Source organism: Coturnix japonica, chromosome 11 (assembly GCF_054131305.1).
Source record: "Coturnix japonica strain WE chromosome 11, WE-NBRP24, whole genome shotgun sequence".
NCBI lineage: Eukaryota > Metazoa > Chordata > Aves > Galliformes > Phasianidae > Coturnix > Coturnix japonica.
In genome coordinates this window covers 14,090,952-14,110,138 of record NC_140673.1, presented here as the reverse complement: position 1 = coordinate 14,110,138, position 19,187 = coordinate 14,090,952, and the positions used below count along the sequence as shown (strand labels likewise).

General features: G+C 34.7%; 1 protein-coding gene across 14 annotated transcripts in view; it reads left to right on the top strand.

Annotated features, from left to right (window-relative positions):
- CCDC18 (coiled-coil domain containing 18) overlaps positions 1-19,187 on the top strand; it is a 23,210-nt gene extending 4,023 nt beyond the window's left edge. For 7 of the 14 annotated variants that reach the window (XM_085511299.1, XM_085511296.1, XM_085511298.1 and 4 more), the window contains 22 exons: positions 385-481; positions 1,198-1,319; positions 2,536-2,845; positions 3,042-3,142; positions 3,253-3,413; positions 4,040-4,257; positions 5,063-5,173; positions 5,794-5,925; positions 6,653-6,787; positions 7,259-7,336; positions 8,785-8,901; positions 9,407-9,574; positions 10,028-10,170; positions 10,779-10,942; positions 11,768-11,981; positions 12,544-12,643; positions 13,686-13,802; positions 14,218-14,361; positions 14,892-15,095; positions 16,020-16,157; positions 17,241-17,438; positions 18,961-19,187. In XM_085511299.1, coding sequence (XP_085367425.1) covers positions 385-481; positions 1,198-1,319; positions 2,536-2,845; positions 3,042-3,142; positions 3,253-3,413; positions 4,040-4,257; positions 5,063-5,173; positions 5,794-5,925; positions 6,653-6,787; positions 7,259-7,336; positions 8,785-8,901; positions 9,407-9,574; positions 10,028-10,170; positions 10,779-10,942; positions 11,768-11,981; positions 12,544-12,643; positions 13,686-13,802; positions 14,218-14,361; positions 14,892-15,095; positions 16,020-16,157; positions 17,241-17,438; positions 18,961-18,975 — 3,187 coding nt within the window. In that variant the 3' untranslated portion in view covers positions 18,976-19,187. The remainder of the gene's footprint in view (positions 1-384; positions 482-1,197; positions 1,320-2,535; positions 2,846-3,041; positions 3,143-3,252; positions 3,414-4,039; positions 4,258-5,062; positions 5,174-5,793; positions 5,926-6,652; positions 6,788-7,258; positions 7,337-8,784; positions 8,902-9,406; positions 9,575-10,027; positions 10,171-10,778; positions 10,943-11,767; positions 11,982-12,543; positions 12,644-13,685; positions 13,803-14,217; positions 14,362-14,891; positions 15,096-16,019; positions 16,158-17,240; positions 17,439-18,960) is intronic. The other 7 variants (XM_032446114.2, XR_014932753.1, XR_014932752.1 and 4 more) reach the window with 7 other exon arrangements.

Genomic DNA, 19,187 nt, shown 5'->3' with positions numbered 1-19,187 from the left:
TTACAGGAGCTCTCTTCTGCTCTTTGAATTTTGTTTTTTTTTTTATCATGGATACTGTCTCAGTCCCTCACAGGTCTTTTACCTGGAGGTAAAGTGGGGGTAGGAGGGTGACTTGAATAATGAATCTTTTCTGAAGAGCATCAGAAGTATTTATTTTTGAGTCCTTAGTATTATTATATTTATTTTAATACATTAAAATGACCCATAAAATGAATTCACACCATGTGGCACGCTTTCATCTAGGAGCTTAAGTAGTTAGGAGGCAAAAGGAAATGACCTGAAGCTGTTCATTTAGTTGTTTTTTTTCCTGTTTGTTATAACTGGAGGAAGCAGTTACATCGTTACTGAAATCCTGATATTTGAAACTTGTGTGCTGCATTGCAGAGCAGAACAGCAAAGAAATGAAGCTTTATTGAATGCTGAGGAGCTAACAAGAGTTTTCCAAAAGTTTAAGGAGAACATAACTGAAAGGTTTGAAAAGGTGAGATGTTATTTGTTGTTTTTTTTTTACCACTCTTTGAGGATTTTACTTCCTTTGGTATGTTGGGCAGCAAACAGCTATGTAACTTATGGCTCACTTTTTTTTCCTTGTCAGTGGCAAAATCTTGAGAGGTGGGATGGGGTGGGCAACAGTTTGTATCAATAACTTCCCTTACCTGTTTTTAAACTCTTTGCACAGTGTGGTCATGCATCCCAGAAAGTAATGTTTCTTGTCTCTTTCTAGTTGGGAATCATGCATTCTACAGGTATATAGGCTTTCTTATCAAAGTATCATCTTTATAATTTGTCCAAAGAAACATATGCTAGAGAATGGCTAAAATTAACACCCAAATTTCTAATGGTCGGAAATGTTTGCTGCTTCATATGAGGAGAAACTGCACAGGCTTGAGACCATTGCCTCTTAGGGAAAAATTTGATTTGATTTGACTTCTCTTCTTGTGGAATGATGTTACCAGTTTTAAACCAAAGTGACTTGGCATTCTCTCTAATGATAGGGGAAGAAAAGGAAACTTCTCTGCCACTTTCCTTTTTCTTATGACAGTGAACAGTATGTGTGTGCTACGCAGGAGGAAGTAAGGGAAGGAAAAAAAAACCACAAAAAAATGTGATATCATTGTGTTTGTAGTAATTTTTTTTAAAAGCCTGCTGGCTATCAAAGTTCAGACTATTTTTGTAATGAAAAAAATACTTTTTAAGGTTCAAGCTGAAGGAGCACGTTTAGAAAACGATATAATTAATTGTGAAAAAGAAAGAGAGAAGTTGAATGAAAAATGTGTCAGCTACAGGAAGCATCTAGACATCCAAGATGAGCAACTGAGGTAACCAAGTCTTTTTAAAAAGAAGTATGCTTATTTGTGAAGAAAGATCATGTTAAACCGTAACTGGGAAGCTGCTGCTCAGTTCACGTAGTTCAAACCAAATCAGGAGGACCAGCATCGGTGAACCCTTTAGGATTTCTCTGTGTTGTTTGCAGTGATCCTGATACTAGGCAGTTAAAAAGCAAATAAATAGAAGGCATAAACCTATGGATTTTTAAGTGCTCGTCTGTAACTAATTCTTCAAAGTTCTAATCCCACACACTGCTACACACTCTCAGTTAAAAGCATGCTGGGAACATGGTATACCCTGTTCACACGCGGTTTCTGTGGGAAATGTGGGTACTCTGCCTTTCTGTTTTCCTGTTCTTCTGCATTCAGTCTGGTAATGTACATGCTGATGAGAAAGCACCCTAAGAGGTCATCTGCACTAACTTCCAGGTGTGAGCACTTACTTGTGCATCATACAGTCAGTCCCTAGTTAGAATGAAGACTTCTGTCAGCTTTCAATGAGGAGGCTGCGCTTATATCTGAGGGCAGGATTTAATGCTGGCTGCAACTTCATTCAGTGTTTATCTTGCTAGTTTTTAGCCACTCTAATGTAATTTCTTGCTGTTGCATGCTTTCATGCTCACTGTCCATTTCTTTTCAAGACCACTTTTTTTTTCCTTGCTAATTTGTACTGGAGTTGACATTCCTCAGGACCTTTAAGATAATCCAGTTTGTTAAACCAGCAGATAGCTAAAAAAGTGAACAACTTGCAAATGGACAGAGTCCTTTACCTTCTCATCACTAGTAATGGAGCGTATAAAGAATACTAGATAGCCCCAGTCTTAGTATATAACCCTAATTCTTTGTCATTTTAGGTATAGCTTTTCTTTATCCTGATTTAAAATTTCCTTGGCTTTAGCACATTTAAAGCCTTAATCTATTCCTTGCCCTTGTGATGATGCTGAAAACTTGTTGTTTAAGTATGAGGGGTTCTTTATTCTCTAATCTTGTTTTTTTGATGGCAATATATTGTGGACCTTATGAGAAGTGAAGGCTGAGTAAAGCAGTGAGAACTTTCTGACCTTCGGAGTCAATCCTGGACTTTGAGAGGGAGAAAACTACTTAGCAGTGTTGTTACCATGTGTTCCCCTGGTACTGCTAATGATGAAAATCCTCATCTAATTATCTGTATTGAGCTATTCCTGTTGAATAGATACGCTTTTTTTAGGCAACTAAGGGAAGAGAATCATAATGCAAAAGAGGAAATCATAACTCTAGAGGCAAAGAACAGTGAAATGATGTCAACACTGAATCGGTCTAAGCAGAAGCTCCTTGAGCTTGAAAAGGAACTTAATGAAAAAAAAGGAGCACTTAAAGAGAAAAATGCTCTTGTCAGTGAAAACGCAGAGCTGAGAGTGCTGAATGCACAGCAGCAGAACAGCTTGAAATTATGCCATCAAGAAATGGAGAATTCAAGACGGAAGCTCAACTTACTAGAAACCATCATTTCCCAGTTGTCTTCAAGTACATCAGAAGAGGTGCAGTAACTGATGCATTATTCTAAATTATGTTTTGTATCTGAAATAATTTTAACTAATATTGTATGGAAGTCTTGAGACATTGTTGAGAAATTTTCTGAGTATAATATGTGACTCATAAACTGATATGGTACTATAGTAAGTGAACAAGTCATATTGTTAGGCAATGAAAAGTTGATTTTGCTTTTCCTTTTAGTTTAAGTGGCATAACTTGAAATGTCAGCTGTCCTGTTCATCCACCAAAGAAGCTGTCTCTGAATCTTGTGAATCAAATAAACCTTCAACTGTGGGCCTAAGGTATGACTTTCTGGTTGCTGAATTATGGCAAGAGTGGGCAGATACTTTGGTGGTACCAGAACTAGCCTGTACAAAGAGTTACTAAATAATTGTCTCCTTCTTTATAACAGCATTGAATTAGCAATGAAGGAAGCAGAAACTGGAAAGCCTCAAACAGACTTAACTGCCTGTAATACAGTTGAGCATTTATTAAATGATAATGAAAGACAAGAAAAAAGAGGGTTATGTGGCTTGGAAACAGAGCCTGTGAAATTGATCAAAACTCAAGAAGGTAAGTTCAACAAAGCATCTGGTAGTTCTGGCTGATTGATCTGCAGGAAAGGGATTTTGTTTTCGGTGGAGTTCAAACCGTTTTTTACTGCGTGTATAGTTTTTTTAATGTCTTTTTGTCAACAGATGTATTTCAGTTGAATAGGGAGCACGTTATCATCTGTAGGTTCTGTAAACTGTCAGATTCCCTAGGCACAATATTTTTTTAGATAGTTGAGTTCAGTAACATTATACAAGGTACAAGTTGTGTTGAAATGGAGCCACATACATTTTCTTTTCACAGGTTATGCTAATGTCTCCATGTTTTCTTTGATCTATTCGTGTCTTGTTGCTAGAGAACTTCTCCAGTTGCCTCTGCAGTTTGTTAGAGCAAAATGAAATGACTTTAGGACAGATATGTAATGACTCTTTGTTTGCTTTTTTTGTTCATTTTCCTATGAGACAGAGCTTGTAGTTACATTATAGATAAAAAATAAGTATTCTTGTTTCTGAATATTGTGTGTTAGTTCAATATTCTATCATTAAATTGTCCTCTTTGGAATGTATAATTACTTGCTTCAGTACTTGTTTACATGTTCTTTTTTCTTATTAAAAAAAGCTTATATGTGTTTATTTTTTTACTTTGAGAGAGGAGATGTCAACAGTTGGAACTTGTGAGCAAACAATTTGAAAAGGAGAGACAAAGATTCAAGAAAGAGATGGAAAGATTACGTATTAAACTGGCAAAACTAGATAATGAGAATTTGTCTTTGAAGACCAGCATGGCTCAGAGAACCACTCAGTTTCAAAGCCTTCAGGAAGAGCTATCGGCGAAGACTTTGAGAACTAACACCTTACAGCAAGAAGTAAGTTTCTAATAGAAAGGAAAAAGTGTCAGGCTTTGCATCATTAGAGAGAGTGAAGATAACTGCTGTGGAGAAAATGCAATTGTCGTTCTACTTTTAAAATTTGCCTCATTTAGAAAAACTTAAAGATGAGGAAATTTTAACAGCAGGGAAATTTTAAGATAGAAGCCGCAATTGGTCTGTTGTCAGAAATATCTAGTTTTTAATTTGATGCTCTTTGTGGGCTTTACTTCTGTTTAGTTTCGTTAAATGAAAAATATGCATGGTCTTGTTATTTTGTTTTAAACAGATGTTTGGAGAACAGTTACGAGTATTTTTTCTCACTAAGTGTCAATTCGCTTTCCAGAGATTATCATTATTAATGTGAGGAAAGAAATTTACCTTCAGCTTGCTCTTCTCTGATTTAATAAGTTAAAGTTTTAATATTTGCATTCGGATAACAATGTGTTAGTTACAGCATAATTTTCTTTGCCATATTTCCTAATGATGACCATATATATTATAAAATGCAGTTAATAATTATTGTGTATGTTACTGATAAAATAATCATGGATTGGAGAAATTTGAGGTAACTTGTCCTGAATTCTGCAATGATTAATGAAGACTACTAGAGCATATGAAAATAAATGAATGATGCCTAAAATTCAGTAAGGAATAAAAGCAGCTAAAACAGAATCTCTTATAAGAAAGCCTAGGAAGATACTTGACTTAACCAATAACGTCTTAATGTTTGTTTCTTTGGGTTCTTTTTCTTCTTCTTTTTTTTTTTTTTTTTTTTTTTTTTTTTTGCCTTATTTAATTTCAGGTAACAAAGAAATCTTCTCAGCTTTCTGCACTGAAGAAACAATTGGAAGAAAAGGCTGTTGCTTATTCTGCTGCTGCTGCACGAAGTACTGAGTTGGAACAGGAACTCATGGTATGACATATTCAGTGAAAAACTACATTCATGTTCTCAGGGAGTCTTTATGAAATTATTAAGTTAAGAGGTAGCAAAAATGGATTCAAAGTGTTATCTGAAATGTTGGACAAGTCACTTTCATTTTCAGCTGTTGTTCTTAAATTGTGAATTCTTAAGAAATGTGCATAGACCTGTGAATGGGAACTTGTGAAGAACGTACTCTGAAACTCAGAGTGCTGTCCCTTCCAATGCTGGTCTTGTCATATAAACTTGTTTGATTTTTGGGAAGAGGTGCTAAGGTTATTAATGAAGCAAACAACTTTCAGATGGAAACCTGTAATTTAAAGGATTCCATACAGCCATATAAAAATACCATTTATTTTTGTTAGGTGTTTTTTCTTCCTTTTATGTTCTCATAGTCTATCTTAGCATGCATCCTGTCTGTGTAGAGGCAGCACTGGGTGTCATTCTGTGTCTTCACTGAAGGTGTGACATTCTTTGAGAGGAACCATGTAGTGTATAACTTATCATTTTCTAGGTATTTATTAATGAAATCTAGGAAGTTGATTATCTAATAATACCTACTGAATATCAGAAGTAAACATTTTTATTAAGTCCTTGCTGTTGTCATTTCCTAGGGAAAAAACAAACGTATTAGTGAGTTGGAAACATCTGTCAGTGAAGAGCACAAGCAGCTAACTTCTGCTTTTGAAAAAGCAAAATTGAGTCATCTTGAGCAACGCAGAGAGATGGAGAAACAGATAGAACTAGTAAGGCCTTATTTGTATGCTAATACGTACGTGTGATATGGGTGGCAACTTTTTCTCATGATAATTTCTTCTTTTATTTAGTAGTTCTGATGCAGATACATGATGAAAAAATGTTTATGATTTCTCCCTACATTTCTGGGTTTTAGTTCATTTTCCATCTAACACTGCACAGTGTCATGATTTCCTTTTGGGTATGGATATCTTCTTTTCTGCTCAATTGAAGAAAAACACAGGCTTAAAAAGAATGCTGTGGCTCTTTGCTCCAAACTCCTAGCACAAAAAAAGTAAAATTTTAACTTCTAACCATACTCTTATTTACATTGTGAACACGTGTGTTCAGGGAGAGCTGTCAGGATTTTTTCATTCTTTATGGAATAATTCATGTGTTTCATGCCATTAGAAATACAGCTTTGGCAATTTCTAACTGTTAAATTCTAGCTGTTAAATAAGTTGGTTATTTTTAGTGAAGATGTATGTATGTCTTAGTGCCTTAGCTGATGACAGGCTATTATACTTTACCTTTCCTCATTGTCTTGCTTCTCTTTTTGCTTTTAACTATTAAGGATTTGGGATTTCTTGATATTTTTTATACTGTGCAATACTGCTTATGGCAGAAACCTACTTCTCATTTTTATGGTGGGTGAATAGAATTGAACAATATGTTTAGATGTGTAAGCTCTCTGAAACTGTTTATTAAAATAGTAAACTCTAAATTACTTATGGGCAGCTTCAGACACAGCTAGATAAGAAACATCAACAATCTGTAGAACAAGCGACAACAATATCTGTTTTGCAACAAGATATCATACATAAACAGCATCGCATCGAATCATTGGATCGGCAATTGATGGAGAGCAGAGAGGTAAGGTTGGCTTTTGACTTAAGTTCAGATCTGTCTAGTGACTAATGGTGAAAAGCACAGAAAAACTGAGAAAATGAAAAGATGACATGTATATGTTTTGTAATTCTTGTTTAACTCACTGACTGAATCTGTTGTACTGTTTACTATCTCACTGTCCCATTTATACTTCTGGTTTGCACCAGTAATCAAAGAAAAGAGATCTGGATAAAGATCTGTTGTATCTATTCCAGATGAGGTCAACAGACAAGAACACTATGCTAGGCAATCCATGTTCCTTTAAATAACTAATTTTGCTGCTGAATATGAAGGGATGCCTCTTAGGAACCACATTCACACAAATAGAATATGCAAGCTGTATATTTAAGTACACTGTTATTCTTTTTCACCTGTGTGATTCTTGCTTGCTAAGATTTTATCATTGCCACTGTATTTACTTTTTTCTCTTGGGTGGGGTGGGAAATGTACAAACAGGAAATGAAGAAGCAAGATCTCAAGAAAGATGAGAGACTGAAGATACTGGAGAGTCAGCTAAATGAGCAAACAATCAAAGTTAGTAAACTCTTCATAATTTTCAGTTCACAGTCTCAAAGTTTTGCAATTATGAGGTTTTTTTTAATTCTTACTTTCTGTGGACAGGCTGTGTTTAGGTTTTACAGAAATATCCCTCACACATACATCAGAAACCTGAAGTCTTCCCAGCATCTTTTCCTTGTTTTTTATTAAAAGTTTTGGTGAAACCTGCCCTTAGAGATTATGCAATGCATAATTGCTTTATGAAATGACTGCAGTTATAAATAAGAGATTTGTACTTGTACTTCCAGAGAAAAAAGTTGTCTAACAAAGAATACTGTGTAGGTTTTTACTCCAGTTGATATGTTCTAGGCATGCAATGATGATACTAGTTACCTTTTTATAGCCACCTGTACCTCTTATTAGTGTTGGCTTGATATCTTCCTTGCAGTACTTACAACAGTAGTGTTATTAAACTTTATCATGTGGTGATTTAAAACCATCGGGTTTTATATGATATTAAATTCTCAGGATATCCACCAGGAGTAGGTACTATGGACTTAACTGGTAGTATGTACTTCCTGAATTTGTGCCAGTTTTCTGTTCGAGTATCTTTCTAGTACTTGGGTTGTTTTCTAGATACTTACAATTAGGATCTGTAATTGCTTCTTTTCAGAAGGCTCTTCATTTTGGTGAAGAGGGAGGTAGACAATCCAATATCATTTAAGAAATGAGTAGCACTGAAAGCGTTGTACATAAGCATGTCAAGTTAATTCATTTTGATGAAGTTTCTCAGCATTGAAATCAAATAGTTAAGAGGTGATAAATTACTATTCCCAATGATCCCTGGAGGTTTGTTCTTTATAAACTTGAGCAGATAACAGCTAAAAAGTATTTGTAGGGCATAATTAAAACCCATATTACTAATATAATACCAAAACATATTAGGAGTGTTGATATTGCTACTATGAGATACCGTGTTATCTGTTTTGCGACTCTTCCTTTCCGTTTTGATGGAACTTGGGCATTGTCTCTCAGGTCAGAAAACAAACAAAAGCTTCAGTTGCTTTTTGAGATATATTATGATATGAATTCTCTTTTTGGCTTCTGACAACTCAAGTGATATTTTCAAATTTATTTATTGAATTCTGTGTGTAAATCTTAATTTGTAATAAAGTCTTACAATTTGATATTTTAAATAAGTTCATTTGTAAATTGTGGCTACTGATAAATACTGGAGTATGTTTTTATAACCAGTCTTACTTAATACAAGCAATCTAAAACATTGTAATTTAATTTCACAAATGTTCATTTCTGCTTATAATCTGAGTTCTTTGCTTTTTTTCTTTTGTGCCTTTTTATTTTACTCTTTGTATTGAAATGTAGCTTCTCAGACATTTTGTACAAAGATAATTTAAACATTTTTAGGCCATTAGCTAGTTGACAAAAAGAATGTGAACTTAAAGCACTCTGTGACATTCAACTAGGTGAAACAACTTGAGTCAGCACTAGATGTATGTAAGGAAGAACTTGCACTGTATTTGAGTCAGACAGAAGAAAATAAGGAGATGTTTCAAAATCAGCTCAAGAAGAAGTCTGAAGAGGTAAAGGCTCATTTTGGCAACTTTCCTGTATTACAGAAAAAGCTGTTGTTCTGATTGCTTTAACCTGAAATCTTGTAAAATGTGTAACAAAACCTCTAGTGTGAGGTATGACTGTGAATTAGGCTGGGAGGAAATACTATACGTTTTGTGATTATCAAGGGGAAAAGTGTAACTAAGAAATGTTGGATAAACTTAAGGAAATACTGAGAGAATTAATTTGTCGAAAGAGGTAACAAAATCAAGATTAAATGGAAGAAATCTTTGCCTTAAAAATGAAGGGCATGCTGCTGCATATAAACATAAATTTACATATTTGATTTGTGTTGCGAGTATTTTAGTGGGGAAGATGTCTGAGCGTAATCAGTTAAAACATTCACATGAGGTTTTTGTCTGTAGTTCCTTCTCCCTTCTACCCTTTTTCCCCCTAGTCAATACTGCCCTAATTAATGAGCGAAAGGCATTAGTCAAATGGAGTTTACAAGAATAACTGTAAATGTATTTTCAGGTTTGTTATTTACAAAAAGAAATAAAACTAAAAGGTCGTAATCTTCAGGACACAAGTGAACAGAATATTCTCCTGCAACAAACTTTGCATCATCAGCAGCAAATGTTGCAGCAAGAAACTATTAGAACTGGGGAACTGGAAGATAATCAAACTAAGCTTGAAGAACAGGTATAGTACGGTTGGAAGTCTGCATAGGGACAATTGTTTTAATTCTTTAATATGCATTTTTGTGATACCTTTAGAATCTGAATACTCATAATTGATTTGATTTTCATCATTTTAGGTGTATGTAAAAGGGATTAACAGTTTGCTTTGTGTTAAAGCAAGTTCTGTGTTATTAAAAACTCTAGCCATACTGTGGCTTAGTGCTTCTTAAATTAGGCCATAGACTTTAGCTAAGGATAAGTGTATTGAAACTCAAGATAAATCTAGTTATATTTACTCAAAACCATTTGTCTTTCAGATGTGACTGCAAAGTCCTAGCCTTAAACTATATGCAATTTGAGACTGTATAGATAACCTTTTTGTTAAGTGTCAGTGTTATGAGACAAGGATATATTTTTCTATGCTGTGTAACTTTAAAAGTACTTTTTGTTTGTTTTTAAATACAATTTTAAATAGGTATCTACTTTAGAACAAGAACTTCAGAAACAGAAAGTATATGCAGAAGATGAGTTGAGAAAGGTAGAGGAGAAACTCTACCTAGCTTGCCAGGAAGCAGATTTAAACAGACAAAAGGTGGATGAACTTAATAGCATAATCCGGTAGGTTTTGAATATCTGAGAGGAATATTCTGAGTATTAAATATAAAGAAGAAAGATTGCACTCTGAAGTGTTTGGTTGCGTAGTTTGATCATTCACTGTTTGTCTGAGCAATGGACTGGAAGTCAGATGGAAAGTTTCTAACTAGCAGCAGTACAAGGTTCTGTAACAGTCTTTGGATGGAATTGATTTTTGTCCGGGCTATCTATCTAGCCTAAAAATGGTGTCATAATATAAGTTAATTCATAAATATACCAAATTGCTTGTAATTCATGGAGGCCTTGGTAAGTTTAAAGTAATGCATTGGTTTTACTGCAGAAAAAGCCTTCTTGACTTTTTTTTTTAATGCTGATGCTGTCAGGTCTGTTATTTGCATTAATTGATGGGAATGATAATATCTCAGTAGGATCTTTCCATAACCAACTTTGTTTAACTTTACTGCTTCAAATGACATTGACAGGATCCGTAGCATATCTGTGGCATATTTGTTAACAGAATTCCATGGATTCACTGTTTATGAAAGTATTTGTCTTTTCAGAGTCCAAGGGTAAAGATGTGTTGCTTTTGTTGTTACAAGGTTAATTCTGTTCTGGCTGCATCTTTTGTTTAGACAAAAAACACTGGAGGTGGATGAGTATAAGAATGAACTTACTGTTATGGATAAAGAAGTGGTGCAATTGAAACGAGACATTGATGACAAAACATTGCAAATAAGTCATTTGGACATCACTTTGAAGGAAGCACGATCAGAGCTCAGTGAAAGGACAAGTAAAGGTAAGTCAGGTGTTACGTTTTTCAGGCTTCCTTTAATTGTGCTGTTTTGCAGTGTATTAAGTTTGATGTTTCTCCATTTTACATATTATCAAGCACAGAAGAGTCAGACTGTGGTAGTTCTGTCCATTTTTAATATTGTCATTTTTTATGTTGTCAATTCCATTAAAAGACAAACAAAATCCCATTGGCTTATTTTCAAGTGATATCTGCAGAGCCTTATTGTTGTGGGGATGTACCTTTACCCTAAAGCAGATTGCACTCAGATACTGGTAACGCAGATTCTTAATGTGGTAATCAAACGTGAAGCACAGTTATAACAAAGGTGTATGCTGTTCATGAAAATTCATCTCTTAAATTCATCTCTTGTTTATAAAATAAACAAAAATAATGGGAAAGCTTATGGGAATAACAAACTTGCAAGCCATCCTTTCCCTATTTAATTTTACCATTCTTTTCAACTGGAAGCCTACTAACAATTCTGTTTGTGTTTTGTTGGAATTTTTTTGAAGCGCTGTGCGTTATGTTGCTATGTTGTGTATTTTACGATTTAGAGTGTATTTTCCTTGTTTTAGATATATACTCAAATTTCAGATCAATCATGGGTTGTGATCTTGATTTTTAAAAAAGAAAACAAACATCAAGGCTTACATGGCCATATACTCATGGCAGCTAACTTCAGAAGTCACCGTTTTTCTGGATTTTACTATGAAAACAGTGATACTGAAAACTGATAGAGGCTGCCAGTGCTAATAGGCAGTGATGTTGTGTAAAGAGTTTTGACTCATGATTAAACATTTTGTGATTTGTTTTCTGTGTGTTAAATAGTGACTGTTTTAGAAGATAAACTGCTTCAAAGTGAGACTTGCCACAGAGAAGCATTGCAGAAAATAGTGGAACTAGAATCTGCACTGCAAAATGCCCATGGAGAATTAAAAGTCATTTCACTGCAGCTTCAGGGATTGCAAGATGCGTTACAGAATGCACAGCTGTCTCTGGAAGAGAAGCAGGTTGCTATCATTAATCTAACAGCTGAGCTCAGGTATGTTAGTATCAATTTTATCATGGAAAATTTAGTGCTTAGATGCTCTTAATTCTTAACAGCTGTCTATAGTCTAGGTGATTTGTAGTGTGCTTGTAGTGGTGAAGGTGGTGACGCACTGAACAGGTTGCCCAAGGAGGCTGTGGATGCCCCATCCCTGCAGGCATTCAAGGCCAGGCTGGATGTGGCTCTGGGCAGCCTGGTCTGTTGGCTGGTGACCCTGCACATAGCAGGGGGGTTGAAACTAGGTGATCATTATGATCCTTTTCAACCCAGGCTGTTATATGTTTCTGTTCTGTGATTCCATGGAGCTGCCCAGTTTCCTTTCTGACCCTAAATTATTTTTTAACAGCGTTAATGAAATGTTGTTTTGGTAATCACTTAAAAACTTGAAATTGTGCAGGTATCTCCAAAAGGGAAATAGCACAGTTATTCCATTTGAGTTTGCTTTTTTAGTAAATTACTTGAGTCATATTGTAGGGATATTTGGATTTAAGTACTAGGTGTGATTGTTTTCAAGTTGGATACTTGAAGCTGAGTAAATGACATACATGGATTTCAGGTATTGCAAAGGAGAAATTGAAGACAAAAAACAAGAGCTGCTTGACATGGACCAAGCATTGAAAGAAAGGAATTGGGAACTGAAACAAAGAGCAGCACAGGTCAGATAACTTTAAGTATATTACTCAAAATTGTTATATATTAAAAAACTGCTAGATTTAATTGCATTACCACATCATTCCAGAGTATGTTGTTAATTTAGCCACAGCATCAACCTGAAAACTGGCTGTATGTTCCTGAAGTCTCATGGCAACTGGGAAGATAAAACTGCGTGTTCCCTGAGGATACACAGGCTGTTAGTATTGTAAATCCATCCCGTAATTCTGACAGTAGTAACAGTGCAGGACATGGGTTGTCATCTTGATGTTTGATAAAAGAGAGCAAAAGTCTGCACTGAAATGCAATTGGAGATCTTAGATTAATTTCCTTATTTGTACTGAAGTACATTTCTTTACATATAAAGTAACCTCTGAATATGAAGTGGCATCTTGACTGAGAAGACATTTTTGTAGCTGACATGAAGTGTTTTCAGTCTTTTGTCTTGACCTCAAGATTTGGTATCCCTTATAGAGAAAATATTCTTCTGTCAAGTATAAATTAGCCCTGCATTTTCTAATGACTTTTCTTGCAGGGGCTAATAGTTTGTGTTTGAAGGGATAGGAGGGGTGAGGAAAAACACAGGAGGAGCTGAGACTGTTAGAAGGTCAGACCTTCTGATACATTCTTGTCACAGTACTCTGTGAACGGCTCCAACAGTTGATCAAAGCAACAGGATCTTTTCTTATTTTCTGCTCTGGCAAAATTTGTACTTCCTACAATGACAGGTACATATAATGAGCTACTAATTAAATTCAGATTAAACTGAGAACTTAATTGTATTTTGTGTATCTGATGTCTAGATGTTCTGTTATAGACTTCTTTTTCCCTCATTTTTTCACTCATCTCTTTGTTTACCTCATGTTTTTTTTGTGTGTGCGTGCTTTAAAATGAGATTCATTTTTATACTGACTGTTCAGGAGAGTGTTTTTTCTACACTACAAGAGATGAGTTTAATTAATTTTGCTGTATTTTGTAATATTGCTGCTTGAATTTTGCATAATAGCTGAAAATAAAATATTTCCCTTTTTCCTTTTTTATATCTAGATTACACAGTTGGATATGACAGTTCGTGAACATAAGGAAGAAATGGAACAACAAATAATTCGTTTAGAGTGCAATTTAGAGAAATCAGAGTTAGAAGTTAAGGAATGTAACAAACAGGTAAATCTTACTTCAAAACACTTTACCTAATAAATGACAGTTGATTGCATAAGAATATCTGGTCCTGGGACACAAGCTGGCCATGTTTAACTCAGAAGAGAATAACTGATGTTATATTTTAGGGAAAGGAAGGATACTGTGATACTGTATCAGCAAAAATATTTTATATTAGTCAATTTTATTAGATTTACTTTTGTTAATTGTATTAGAGAGTTCCTAGTATTAAAATGAAAATTTATTTCTACTTAATATGATAATTCCCAATCTGCTCACCTAATATAGATAAACACTGGCAAAATAAATCAGCAATCAAAAAAGAACACAAAGTCAGCATTACTGCAGGAGTGGAAGGTTTCTTAAATTGGTCTGTGTTTAGTAAAATATCTGTTCTAATGCAATTGAATTTTCTGTTCAGATTGAGAGCTTAGAGAGGAAACTCCAGCATTCTAAGGAGGAACTTCATGAAAAAGAATTTGAACTGCTCCAGAGAGATCAAGAAATAAATCAGCTTAAGAAGAAAATGGAAAGACAACAGCAGAGCCTAGAAGCTCTTGAAAAGGTAAAATGTTTCTTGGATTTCAGCCTGTCTTTCCCCTTGCTAACTGTTATTCTCAGTGCATTGCACAATTCTTAGTACTGTTTCCTGTGTGAAGGTTGAACAACTTTCTCCAGAAACAAAATGGCTGTAAACCCTGTGAAACCCTCTTAAATTTGTGGTAACAATTCACTTAAAATATTTTATCATTTTTTTATTGCCATTACTGTAATTGCCTACAAAGAACTGTACAGTGTCTTTTAATCAAGTGTCATGCAATTTTATTGTATATCCTGGTGTTTACAGGGTCTCAATTCTCTAGCCAGTTTAATGATTTTAAAAAGACAACTTTAATGGCATACTGTTACTTATTTGTGTTCTGGTTATGGAGCTGTTCTCCCTTGAAATGATATAAAAAATTACCAATATGATGAGAGTTTCGTGTTTTGTGTTTTTTGTTGTTGCTGTTGCTTTTCCTGTCAGGAAGAGAAGAAAGAATGTAAATGGTTTGGTGTTTATGATCTTTGAGGTCTGATGTTATTTACCTGTTACAGACAGTGAAGAACCAGGAGAATTGCATTGGAGACCAGTACAGGGAAGCATTAGATTTGGGTCAGCAATTGAAATTAGCACAAGAACAGCTGCAGCACACGCACACAGAGCTGCTGGAGGCTCGTCAAATGCTAGTGCAGTCCCAAAGAGAAGCAGACAAACTCGCGTGTGAATTAGAAGAAGTAAACTATCTGTCCCAAGAGAAGGTGATTTCACATTTCAGTTCAGAATTGAAATTGGTTGTGTATGTTCAGTATTAATATAACTAATAATTGGAAACATGTATATATATATATATGCTATATTATATGTATGTGTACTTTTTAAAGGATGCATTTACTTTAGTGCTTGAAGTTTATAACACATATTACAGTACTGTTTGACAGTGGAATGTCTGAGCTTTGTTTTCCCTTGCCATTTCACAGTAAGTAGCAGCTCTTTTGTGAGGAGAGAAAATTTCAAAATCTCTTCTGGGTCACTGGGTAATGACAGACAAGGGAAATGCCCAGATTTAAAAGTGCAGTTGCTCTGTTTTTTATTTCTTAGTAGAGTTAACCAAGCTGTTAACCTAAAGGTGATATTTCCTTTGATTTATGGAGCAGAAATGGAAAATAGTTGCTATATATCCATGGCTAAGTATCTTCAGGGAACATTTTTGCAAATGTTGAATATCTAGAAATATATTGCTGCAGCTGTGCAGTCCTGTGTAAGCTTTGGACGTGTTCTCATAAAAGGTAGTTGTGGGTGGTTGTTTTTGTTTGTCTAAAAAGTACAAGAAAACAACTTAATTACCGTCTATTTCCTGTTTGGGTTACTCCTAGGAAATACTTTAGGTTATGTAGTTTCCTGCTTGAATGTGTAACCAAATTAATGACAAGCAAAAGCCCCCCTATTTAAAGGACTCTACCACAGTTACTCAGTAACCTTATATTTAGCCTGAGGCCCTGTTCCGCTGCTGATGCCATATGAACAAACAGAAGAAATGGATAACCTTGTCATGCTTCTTTGCATTAAACAGAGAGACTCTGATTCACTTATCATCTGTAATTTTTCAAGAGTAAATAGAGTGTTACATTTACAGTGCTCTTCAGATACAGGCATGATCCATACGATGTCTTTCTGTCCTTCAGGAATCTCGTGCAAACCGTCTGGCAGAAGAACTTGGTGCTGCCAAAGCTCATGAAGCTCAACTAGAACTACAAATGCAATCTGAGATAAACAAGCTTTTTGCAGAAATAAGATCATTAAAAGATGCTTGTCAGATAAAGGTATACATCAGAACTGAAACAGCCCCTGCTGTTTCAATTATTTTATTTGTATATTTCTTTTCCTAGAATAAGACATCTGAGAAGACATATGTGAAGTCACTTAAGGCATTTGATGACAGTGGGAAGGTGGGGGGGAGGAGGGTGGTTTGCTGTGTCCTAGCTGAATGGGAAAGTTCTTTAACTGCAGATTAAAGCAGTGTCAGCTCTTCCATGTTAACTTATGTTAAGGAGATGATATAGGATAGTCAAGGTCCAGATAAGAAAAGGACAGTACCTGCTGCTGTCTTTTAAACACATGACTAACATTTCTTAAGCTTATTTTTCTGTGATACATTCTGTCTTTCTCATTGAAGAAGTACTCGTGGATAAAACTCTGAGCTGGATGAAGTTTGCATAAATAAAATGTTAAAAGAAAAAAATAAAATCCAATGAAGTAAGCTGGATATACAAAACACTAATGAGATTCTCTCTGATAGGAAATTTTGGGGGTATGGGAACAAACCATTTTACTTGGACAACGCAGAACTTGTAGTTCTTGTAGTTGACAATAGTTCACCTAATTAAGGGGGTTTACTATACCAGTTTAAGGCTTATTGATCACCCTTTGGCATCAAGCTTTGTAAAAGCAATTTTGCATAGAGGATTCATTTCTAAAAGTCTGTCCATTGGGGTGCAATGTTTCTTTTCCCCTTGATACACTACTTTCCTGAGATAGGGGATATATCAGTGCAGGTTATAGCAAGGTCACACATTTCTTCAGTTGAAGTTTTATTCTTTGCTTTTATCTGTGGTGAAGATCTTCTTAAAATAAAGTATTCTCGGAAGTTGAAGTTACTTTCCTTATTTAAAAGATAAAAAAAAAAGAGACTTAATTTACAATGGCAGAGCACTCTTACAGCAAATTAATCTTCTATGGTCAAAGTTCCTTACTGAAATGAGAAATAAAATTTTATTAGTAATACCAAGAGAAGTAAAAAAACAAACTAACAACAAAAAAAAAAACAACAAAAAAAACTTGTATGTTTTCCTAAATCAATATTTAATTTTTACAATGGTTTTCTCATATTTCTTGAACTTGAGAAGCTTGCTCATGAGAAAGACCAAGCAAAAAGACAGATATCAACAGAACACCAGAAATCTGGTTCTTACCATCTGAGTGAACAGTTGCAGCGGGTGAAGACAGAGTTAGAAGAGGCTCAAGATAATGTCGCTAATCTGCAGCTACAGCTTCAGGTGAGAGATGAAATGGTGCGTGCTGCAAGTGAAACATTGCTTGTTAAGGTAAGCTGACTTACACACTTGTTATACATAAAACATCTATGGCAAGTTCTGCACACAAAAACAGGATCTTTTACCAAGAGAACTGAGCAAAGTGATTGTAGTTATCCAGTTCTATTTTTATATTTTAGTTTGTTTTGAGTAGTAATGGAGGAAAGAGAAATAACTACAATACATGTAAGCTTAGCTCCTCACAGTCAATAAGTGTTCATCTTAGCCAACCTCAGACGTATATGACAGAGGGTTTTTTGTTTCCTGTGTGAAAAACACTGAACGACTACAGGATGATTCTATTTCATCTAAGACTTGGGCATGTCACTTCAGTCCCAGTGTGCATCGATGTGTTTTATAGCTTATTGTTTAAAAAACTGTATTTTTTTGGGAAAAAAAAAAAAGGCGGCTGCATGTTTGTGATTCTAAAATGCAGGAAGCAATGAGAAAGGTGAGATATATCTAATCTGTAGTATAAAAATAACTACAAGTTAGCATAACAGTCCTTTATTTATTAGCTATAAGCTTATTAAGTGCTACTTGAATATGTGTGTGCTCTGTTTAAAGCATTCCCTTTAAAGTCTAAAATCTAGCTAATATTCAGTAGATTCAGCGTAATGGTTTTTGTATGCATGATTAACAGGAACCATATTATAATGTGATGTTACCAAATATTAGGGTGATCAATACAGTACACAGTACTGACTACTGTAAATGCTATGGATTATATACTGGAGGGATTGTTCTGTTGATCACCTCAGGTTCCTTTTCTACTTTGTTTAATAAATCAACTGCCAAATAATTAAGCTTAGAATGCAAACCTATTTTAAAGGTGGAAAAAAGCCAAACCCTTAGAAGTTAACGAAACAACAAAAAAATTCACCATGTAATAGACCACATTTAGTGGAGCCATAGAATATCCCAAGTTGGAAGTGACCCATAACGTTCATCAAGTCCAACTCCTAATTTATTTATTGTATTTATTTCTGTTTACTTCATAAGAACCAGAGTACTCATGAACCAGGTAAAATTTTATTAATCTATAGTTTAGAAATTAAAATACTTCAATACTGTTGATACAGGTTTTGCAAGAACTTTCTCTGTTTTCAGAAACTTACTAATAACTTATCAGTCTGGTTCACATTGAAACCTTAAGCCTTATGTAGAGGACTGAACTTAATATTGTACAAAATGTTGTATGATTTATTTTTGTGTTAATATTTCTTTTCAAAATATGCCTGTAATAATTTCCTACTTAACTCCCAGCACTTAATACACTTTGAAATATTTGTGAGCAGAGTTCATTTTGAAAGGAAATTGCTTCTGTTGACAGAACAGTGAAGAGGTGCATTCATAATTTCAGTCTAGGAGGCAGAATTTCAGAAAGAAGGCTTGAGACCTGCAGGTAGCTGGCTTAATTTCTTAAAAGTAACATTCAAAATGAAAAGCAGTATCTTAGTGCAAAAATATGTAGATATGGCAAACTAATCACAAGAATTTTAAAGAGGCTCTGATCACAGTTCTTTTGTTCTAGGTTAGAGAATTGTGAAGGAAGAAACATCGGCTGTTGGACAACACGAACTCTTGAATGCTGTTGCTGGCAACACAATAGTGTATTCTAAGAAGAAATTTTAATCTAATACAATGAATGTTTTTGTGCTGGTGCTAAATCCATTATTAATTTTCCAACCATTTTCGTGATTATTGTCTTAATATATTCACTTATTTTATTTTTCAGAAATAAAATTTATTTTTTAAGTA